At 31.7% G+C, this 9,592-nt stretch overlaps 1 protein-coding gene across 1 annotated transcript; it reads left to right on the top strand.

Annotated features, from left to right (window-relative positions):
* Positions 1–41: 41 nt before the first annotated feature.
* On the top strand, positions 42–3,041 carry LOC111629789 (KRAB-A domain-containing protein 2-like). Its single transcript, XM_023373698.1, has 2 exons — positions 42–2,500; positions 2,696–3,041. Exons 1-2 carry the CDS (start codon positions 999–1,001, stop codon positions 2,919–2,921), a joined length of 1,728 nt encoding a protein of 575 aa, XP_023229466.1. The 5' UTR covers positions 42–998; the 3' UTR covers positions 2,922–3,041.
* The last annotated feature ends 6,551 nt before the right edge of the window (positions 3,042–9,592 follow it).

Genomic DNA, 9,592 nt, shown 5'->3' with positions numbered 1-9,592 from the left:
TATATATGTTACAGTTAAAACCCGATTTTAGTTAAAACCCGTTTTAACTAGTTAAAACTAGTTTTTACTGGATGCCTTTGTTAAAACTAGAATTTACTGCTAGTCAAAAATGAATTTCAGTTAAAACTAGTTTTAACTAGACAAAACGGGTTTTAACTAAATGGCTTAGTAAAAACTATTTGGACCGAAATCAAAGTTCATTCAGCTAACACATGTGTGATACACGGTATCACACAACAGTCTGCAAGGACCGCTCACGCTGTCGTTTCGGATGGCTTTTTATCGAGTGGCAAGGGAAGTGAGCAAGTCAGCAGGCGTCCTTTCAAAGACAGGAGACAGGTTTAACGAATAAACAAAGCATTTATTGAATAACTAAAGTTAAAAATGTCGGTTAAATGCGATTAAATATGAGATAAATATACAAAGGGGCAGCTCTTAGCAGCTAAGCTATTCTCGGAGAGAGAGAGAGAACTGTAGGATGGCGACAAGTATGGAAGTTCGAAGCTGTGGTTTGTCTTCTACTGATATCTTTTCTTTTTGTTCGTTCGAGTCTGTTGTATGGATGTCCGGGAGACGAGATGCGCACATTGACAAGTATAACTTCCGTTGGATCGCCCTGAGCTTCCGGGGGCTCGAGCTTTTATTCGATTGTAGTGGGAAAGGAGTTACATGATCGTCAAATGTTGACAATAACGGTGCAATTTTGACACCTATGTGTCAACTTTCCCATCTAATTGTTATGACAAACGGTGACCTCCGATCTAATTCTCACAGGAGCGTTATTTCTATCGGAGTTGTTTACATATTTTTCCCGACGACTTTGTTAAATTCGCAAATTTCACATCTGTGATAACGCTTACGATGCTAGAATGACTCTGATTGGTAAATCAACGGCGCCTGATTCGGGACGAGTCGACGCGCGCCGTCGCCACGTGCAGACCCGCGCAGTCAGTTTTCCACTAAGCACACATAAATCGATTCGTACGTAATTATTTATCATGGCAGATTCACATGAAGGAATGCGATGGAAAGAGGAATTTTTGAAAAGAATAATACAGATGTCTGAACATGAAAAAAAAGAAGACCACTACAATGTTATGACAAAAGAAATTTACGATAAATTAATGGACGAAATTGAAGAGGCACAATTAGCTGAGAAAAAAACACCGAAACAGTACAGAAGATTAAATCGATTCAAGGTTATTAATATTTGTGGGACGCGAAAGTTAGTGACAAGAAAGGAACCTATGAAGTACTATTTATATGTAGACGAAATTTTCGATATTATTGAAACAGCTCATGTGGCCATTGGTCATGGAGGTCGAGACAGACTAAAAAATGAAACTTCAAGAAAATATGCGAACATAACAATAGAAATGATTAATATTTTTCTGTCTATGTGCGAAGCATGTCAGCGTAAAAAGAATATGAAAAAAAGGGGGCTTGTTTCGAAACCCATACTTCATTCAGAGATGAACAGTCGTTGTCAAGTCGATCTTATCGACATGCAAACACAAGAAGATCGTGGATTTAAGTTTATAATGGTATATCAGGACCATTTGACAAAATTTGTTTTATTACGTGCACTGCAAAGCAAGAGAGCTGTAGAGGTGGCTTATCAATTAACAGATATATTTTTGATATTTGGCGCTCCTTGCATTTTACACTCTGATAATGGCAGAGAATTTGTTAACTCTGTCATAGATGAGCTGGCTTCTTTTTGGCCTGAGTGTAAACTGGTTCACGGAAAACCAAGGCATAGCCAAAGCCAAGGGTCTGTTGAACGGGCCAATCAGGACATCCAAAAAATGTTAGCTTCGTGGATGCATGACAACAATACTACAAATTGGTCAAACGGTCTTCGCTTTGTACAATTTATGAAAAACCGGGCACTTCATTCTGGTATTAAGCAATCACCATATAAAGCCATGTTTGGTACAGAGCCGCGAGTAGGGCTTATGACTTCAAGTTTGCCTCTAGATATTATTAAAAAAATACAAGACGAAGATGATCTGAAAGAGGCTTTAAATAAAATTAATGTGATCGATAAAGAAAAGAAGGCACCCAATGATGCGGAAATACTTGATGATTCAGAGAAGGTAACAGCTGTAGCGAGTGGCAGTAGACAGTCGCTAACTACAATAGTAGCCAGTCAAGAAGACCCAGAAACTGCAGCTAGTACGAGTGCAGAGCCTCAAATAATACCAGCTAGTGACGAAGATTCAGAAGCTGTAGCTAATGCGAATCGACAGACCCAAATAATAGCAGCCAGAGAAAAAGCTCATCTAAACTTGGAAAAACAGGCCCAGAGAATGAAATTGGCTTCGGATTCAATACACGCTCCTGTAGAAATCGGTGATAATATAATTATACCAATTCCTGATGTCGACAGAGCAAAAGCAGATCTTCGTAATATTATCGGAGTGATTCTTCAAAAGGATGAACAGGGTTTGCACAAAATTGGAACGAAATATGGAATACTCGATAAATTGTATTGCAGGTATGTATTGTTCAATTTTGCCACTGTTTAAGTTAATGTTACTAACTATGCAGTTAATTCATTAATATTTTGAGGTCTAATTATTATAAAAAAATTTTTCCTTTTTTCGGCACAATTAACCATAATTATTATTAATTAAAGAATCAATTTAAAATAAGTATTAACCTATTTGAAAACTTAAATGTACTTGTTCAGGTCAGAATTTGACATGTCCAAAGAAAACTTCTTGCCACTAGAAGAAGTGCCAGAGACAAATGTATCTTTAAGAACTGCTGCCAGGAGAGCAGCCTTAGGAACAGGCCAAGGATTTGCTCGCTGTTTGTGTAAGAAGTCGTGTATGTCGAAGAGGTGCTTTTGTAGAAAAAAAGGCAATTTGTGTAACTCGAAATGCCATGATAGTTTGCCTTGCAATAACAAGTAATGTAAACTTAATTTTTATATTTATGTTCCTTTATTAAATGATTATTTTTGTATGACTTTAATTAATATTACTGGTGTTGTTATAGTTTTAATATTGCCTACATGGCTCTGTGATTTTCCTTTAAAATGTTCCTATAGTGTTTGATTATTTTTGTAATACTTTAATTAATATTGCCGACATGGCTCTGTGATTTTCTTCAAAAAATGTTTTTATAGTGTATGATTAATTTCGTATCACTTTAATTAATGTTAATAACACAGATGTATGACCAATATTTTTAATAAATATTGTATTAAATAATAAAAATGTTTTAATCCCAATTATCACTTTATTTCCCTCAAACATATTTATGTAGCTAAAACTAGTTTTAACTAATGTTCAAAGTTAAAACTAGTTTTAACTAAAATCAAAACATGTACGGCAGTAAATTCTAGTTATAACTAGGAAATTCTAGTTTTAACAAAGGCATCCAGTTAAAACTAGTTTTAACTAGTTAAAACGGGTTTTAACTAAAATCGGGTTTTAACTGTAACATATATATATATTTAAATCAGAAAATAGCCAGAAAAACAAAATTAGTTTGTTTTACTCTAATCGTAACTGGGAATTAAATCTATTATTTTCCACCTCAATAAGAGTCTTAATTATAATTTATTTGAATAATCATATGAAGAGTATGACACAATATAATTTAAACGATATTTAGAATTTTCTATACATATAAATTTAAAATTTTAATTAAATCCATACATTAAAACATTGATCAAAAATTATTTTACTGAAAAACTTATTTAAGTTTTTAAACCAATATATCATATATTTAATTATTATACTAAAGAAATGTAAAACTATATTGAAAAAATTGTTTAAAATTTACTATCACTAGAAATGAGATTGCCCACCAGTGACCGAGCGGTTCTTTCGCTAAACACTGGAAGTTCGGTCGAGGGTTCACGCCTCTCCAGGACGGGCTGACTACGTGGAGTTTTCCGGGTTTTCTCCACGTCCGTAACGCCTGAATAGGGCCAGTTACCGTTAAAAACACCCCTGAAAGGAATTTCTTCCCCGCGTAACCAGAGAAAGCAACGAGAACCCACCCACTCTAGTACTAACTTCCTCCAGGACGTCACTCGGCGAGCAAACTAATCTGTACTAACATGCGCCGAGAAGTACTTACCCACCAACCTTTGGTTGAGAAGACAAAGAAAAAGAAACGAGACTAATTAATTTTCGAACCATATAAATTTATCCAATAGCGTATAAAGTCTTACAGTAAAAATGTCTAAAAAATTTTACAATACATTTCAATCTACAACTGATAACAAAGACAGCTAACAATTATTTACTGAACAATGTATGTTATTAGCATATATTCTCTTAGTTATAATTTCTTAAACTAGAAAATTTATGTAGTCTACGTGAAGTACTCTGTTAATTAAATATTTTGTGTGTAATGGAGATAGCTATTTGTTAGATAGATATTTGTGTTTTCTTTTTTTGAAACTGAATATTGTATAAATCAGTTTTATTATAAAATATATGTTCAGTAAAATGCCAATAAAGTAATGCGTTTTCTTCCTGTTTTACAATTGTAATATATTAAATTTTTAAATTTTATCCAAACGACAAAATCAACAACAATACTGCCACTACGTATAGTAATATCATATTTGTTGCTTATACATTTCTAACTTCTCCTGTACTCTACACATCTGTTTCTCGCTTAGTTCTATTAAATAGAATTAACGGTTGTATTTGTTATTCTTGAAGAAGACGTGTTACAATTTAAGTGCTCAGAATCAAAACTGTAAATTTTTTCATTGGCCAAAACTTTCAAAACCATTAAAGCATTAACAAAACATATTGGATTAGACGCATTTAAAACAATATAAAATTTGGAGACATAACATAGTTTGTGATTGAATAGTTTATCATTTTTTATTTTATTACAAAGTCCTTTCTGTTTAGTTTTTAATTGTAAGGGATGATGCATTACGCTATGGTGTAATTGTTTTATCTCTAATCTATCTCAGAATTAGTAAAATCAATATTTAATTTATCCGGAACTCGGGTGTCATGGTTTTAAATCTATGGAATAATCGGTAACTCTCAAACACTTTTTTAACAAGACGTTACATTATTAACATGCCAATAAAGCAAAAAAGTTTATGAAATGGATTTCGAAATAAGTGATTGAATATAGTCATAGATAAAGTGAAAATAAACTTGTCCTATTGCATGCGAATGAATCAAAATTTGAAAAGGACATTAAAAATATTAGATTGTCGATGGAATCAGTTCGGTTAATATTTAAGAATATTGTAAATATGGTCTTCATCGATTTTGGATTAAAATGCTTTATTATTAATTTTTAAAATAAAAGCACACATTCCATACATATTTTTAAGTGATATATTCTTTTATACATTATTTATTGACAAGACTATGTCTTGTTTATAAAATAGTACTGCATGATGTTCTTACCAGCCTAGAAGTATGAAGAGTACAGTACATGTCGAGAGTTGATATTAGGTGCCCAAATCATTTGCGCATAAAAAAATCCAAACTCGTAGGTAGTCAAGTTGACTGAGAATCGAGTCAAAATAAAATACAAAATGGCGACCCTCTTCTACAAACAGGCAAAACAGCCACCTCACCCCACCGAAGTCAGGTAGGGTACCACCCACAGTCATTCTAAGAAGTAAACTCTAACCAAGGACCGAACACGTAATTTCTTCTATGTTAAATAAAATTTGAAATCTAATTTTGTAAATTCGGGAGTGCTTCAAATATGACGTTAAAACGTTTTACGTCGTTACAAGTGGGTTTTTTTAATATTATCTAGTATAGTAAAATCGTAGGACCGATAAAAATTTGACGTTATATTAGGGTTGTCGTTACATTCGATGACATTATAATCGGGTTAAACTGTATATTGTTTGTGCAAAAAAAATAATTTCGTACGATACAATAGCCACGACTATTTTTTTTCAAAAACGAAAACTTTTCGTTACGCATCGAAAAAAATTGAACCCAGGCCGACAACGAAGAGAAATTTTGAAATTAGATAGGTTAATTTCATCGAAGATGCATCGTGGACGATCTCGTGGTCGTGGGCGGCGAAGTTTGAACGATCGCACCCAAAAGCAGCGATATCAAAGAAGATAGGAGAATGAGAACGAAACCTGTCTTGAGCATCAAAGTGATTCCGTCTCCGAGACAGTCTTGTCCCAAATACTTTATATTTGAACAAGAAAAAACGGTATTGCCGTTTTACTTACGATAGCGCACTTCGGCAATCCAGATGAATAATTATTGTACGGGGTTGTTCAGATTAGCGATGCTACATACAAAAAAGGTAGGAAAAGAAATATAGATAAATATATATGTAAACAAATTTCCACAATATATTTAGTACATAAATCATTTATGTTATCATATGTAGTATATATTAATTTTATAATCTTTTTACATTTAAAAATTTATAATTTATGATTGATTTTTGTTTTTAACTGGAGCATTTAGCGAAAAACCGAGCAAAATTACTTCGGATTAAATATAGTTCGGATTATTGCAGGCTCAGATTATCGATAAAGCACTGAATGTTATTTGTAAGTAAAGTATTTGTAGTAAAATTTAGATTAAACTTAGTATAAATTATTATTTCTATAAATTAATTGCTAAGAATTGTTTTTCTTTTTTCCAGGGCTGTGGAGTCAGAGTCGGAGTCGGAGTCGGAGTCGGAGTCGTGGAGTTTTGGTATTTTAGCCGGAGTCAGAGTCGGAGTCGTCAAAAAATCCCCCGACTCCGACTCCTTTTTACTTCCCAACTTCTTATGTATATAAAACGGAAAATTATTGGAATCGTGTCATATTTGACCCTCCAGGTTTTTTTGCAAATCTACACGTTTGGAGACCTCTCGAACCCCTCAAAAAGTCAATAAAAATTCAGAGGAAAAATTCGCGTGCGTGTATGTGTTGGCGTCTAATTTGTTTAACTTCTTTATTTTCTGTCCTGAGATATTAAACAATATCTCAGAATAGGTAAAGTTTAAGAAACGAAATGTGGCACTGTAGCTTGCGTATAAAGGAGCATTAATACTATTAAATTTTGGTTCTTAATTAAAGGTCGACAGGATGAAGACATAAAAGTGGTCATGTGTCATATCTCTTAATGAATATTTTACTCGTTATTAGCGTTCAAAATTAAAAAAAAAATAAAATAAAACGCGTCTCTACTCTCAAAGTAAGCTTTTTTGTCATTTTATAATACAGTAAAACCCGTTAAGATGTTCTCGCCTAAGATGTTAGAACGGGATATGGGGACACGATTTAGTTCAAGCACTTTGACGTTTAATAATTAACTCATGTGTTAAACCATCTGACTCCGATTCCGACCACTCTGACCACAGAAATTATTAGGCTTCAAACAGTGAATAAAATCATGCCCCCCCACTCAGTCTAACATCCACACATATAGAAAAAAACCTCGAATCTTTTGCATATCTCGAAATTTCAAGGTATCCTGAGTCCAAAAATATAACAATTTGGGAGGGATTATTTTTTTGACCGATCGCTACACCTTCCCTCTGTTAGCCTATATATAACAGACGGAAAAGTAAAAGTTATAGAATACATATTTGTATATTACTTAGAGGAGTCTTTTATCTTTGGAATAAAAAGTTTCTATGTTCTATCTTTATTAGAACTCTATTTATTGAATGTTTTATTCTGAGGTCACGTGATGACATCAGAATTTCCGTGTCTCTTTCGATAACAAGTCCGCCTCTGGTCGGAGTCGGAGTCGGAGTTGGAGTCGGTAGATTTTTACGCGACTCCACAGCCCTGCTTTTTTCACACTATCAGCTACTTTTACAGAAAAATTCATTTTTACTCATGGAAAGATTATTAAAATAAAAAAGTAATCTACGTTTATACCTGAGGAAAGAATATTCACATTATGTTAATATTACATTCCAAGATTATACAAAAAAAAGTAAATTATCTTGTTATCAAATAAATGTTCATATGGAATTTTATCAGAATCATAAACATCTTTGAGGTTGTGGTAGATTTTAGAAAAAAAGAATTATTAGTCCTATATGTTTTTATTAGTTTCCACAAGAAATTATATATTATATCATTTAATAATATAATAAATAATTTATTTAGACTATATTGACAAAATATATTTCTGTGTGTATGAAAGTTTATTTAATGTTTTTATATATTTCGCTTATCTATTTTCCTAAGAGAAAAAAGCTTTTTATACAACATGTAAATGAACTCTACTGAGAAATTTCACGGTCGAATTCCTTAAATAAAAACAGATAGAGAAGGGTTCTGATACATTTTTTTTTTTTATCTCGTGAAGATTCTCCCATGACACTTCACTTAATGATGCGTGTCCGTTGAGCATGTTCTCCACTAAATTATGCAATACGCTCTAAATTAGAAACGATTTGATGATATTTTGAACTATCATTACTTTTAAAAATTAAGTTTTATGGTTTTTTAATAAGTCTTACAAATTAAAAAATTAAAAATAAAATAAAATATAGCAGTATTCAATTTACATAAAATTTAAAATCCTTATCAGGAAAATATAGACTTAATGCATACATTTTGAATTTTTATTTAAAAATAAACAAATTGTATCATTAAAAGAAAACTCTACCTAATCTATACGTATATTAGTAATTTATATCAATTTTACATATCATTTTAAAACATTTGTTTTCACACATTAATTAGATTTTCTCTATCATTCTAGCATTAAATATGTCAAATTATTTTACATAAAGACATTTTAAAAGATTTTTCTTATTATCTTAAACAGTTCTTTACTAATTAATAAGTCAACATCAAATAACATAAGTATAATGTAAAATGTTAAGTGACAAATGTGACTTAACATTATAATTTCGTTAATAAAAAGAAAAATAAAACAAAATAGAATTCCTGAAACATAATAATTAAGATTTTCAGTTAACGAGAAAGTTTTTCAATCGTAAATTTCAAAAATGGTGTACTGTTCATTAAAGACTCATCTTGTCTTGTTGAGAATCTGTATTAAAATCTGAAGTATTTTTGAGAAATTTACAATCTATATTTATTCCAATCTACACTCATATTTTTATTTTATTTATTTTTTATTATTGCTATGGTTGGTTTCAATCAATGTCTTGTTGTGTTTGTTGTATACCTCTAACGTAAAGGACTTTAGATATGTCAAAATAGATAGATTGATTTTCAATGTGTTCTTAGACGTATATGCCGATTCGAGCTTATTTATAAGAATTTATGAAAATCTAGTCAGATTCAAATTTGTATTTTCACGTTGCTAGGACGACATTTCCGATTTAGCTATCTGGCGATCTTATTGAAGATGAGATCTTCACATACAGATGGGAAAAACTTATAATACCGACAAAGTACGCTAAAAGTTAAGCAGAAAAAAATCCAATTCAGTCTATTCCAATTTCATTAAATTCAACAATATAGTTTGATCCGGTGTTTCTTCTTATCCTTTACGATTCTACCTAAATTCGTCGAAAAAAGTGGACAAGTATAAAAATAAAACTACATCTAACTCTTTGAAATAAGAAATAATTATAGTGTAAAACACTGAATTACATGATATAGTTTTATATATGAATTTCTATTTTATTT

This window comes from Centruroides sculpturatus, unplaced genomic scaffold, assembly GCF_000671375.1.
Source record: "Centruroides sculpturatus isolate CEXI.00-Female unplaced genomic scaffold, Cexi_2.0 scaffold536, whole genome shotgun sequence".
Classification (NCBI taxonomy): domain Eukaryota; kingdom Metazoa; phylum Arthropoda; class Arachnida; order Scorpiones; family Buthidae; genus Centruroides; species Centruroides sculpturatus.
This window is presented reverse-complemented; position numbering and strand designations above follow the sequence as displayed.

Bases quoted from the DNA above. Each gene is read 5' to 3' on its own strand.
- LOC111629789 (XM_023373698.1), top strand. From the start codon at position 999: ATGGCAGATTCACATGAAGGAATGCGATGGAAAGAGGAATTTTTGAAA. The intron at 2,501-2,695 runs GTATGTATTGTT...GTACTTGTTCAG, and splicing joins CTCGATAAATTGTATTGCAG to GTCAGAATTTGACATGTCCA.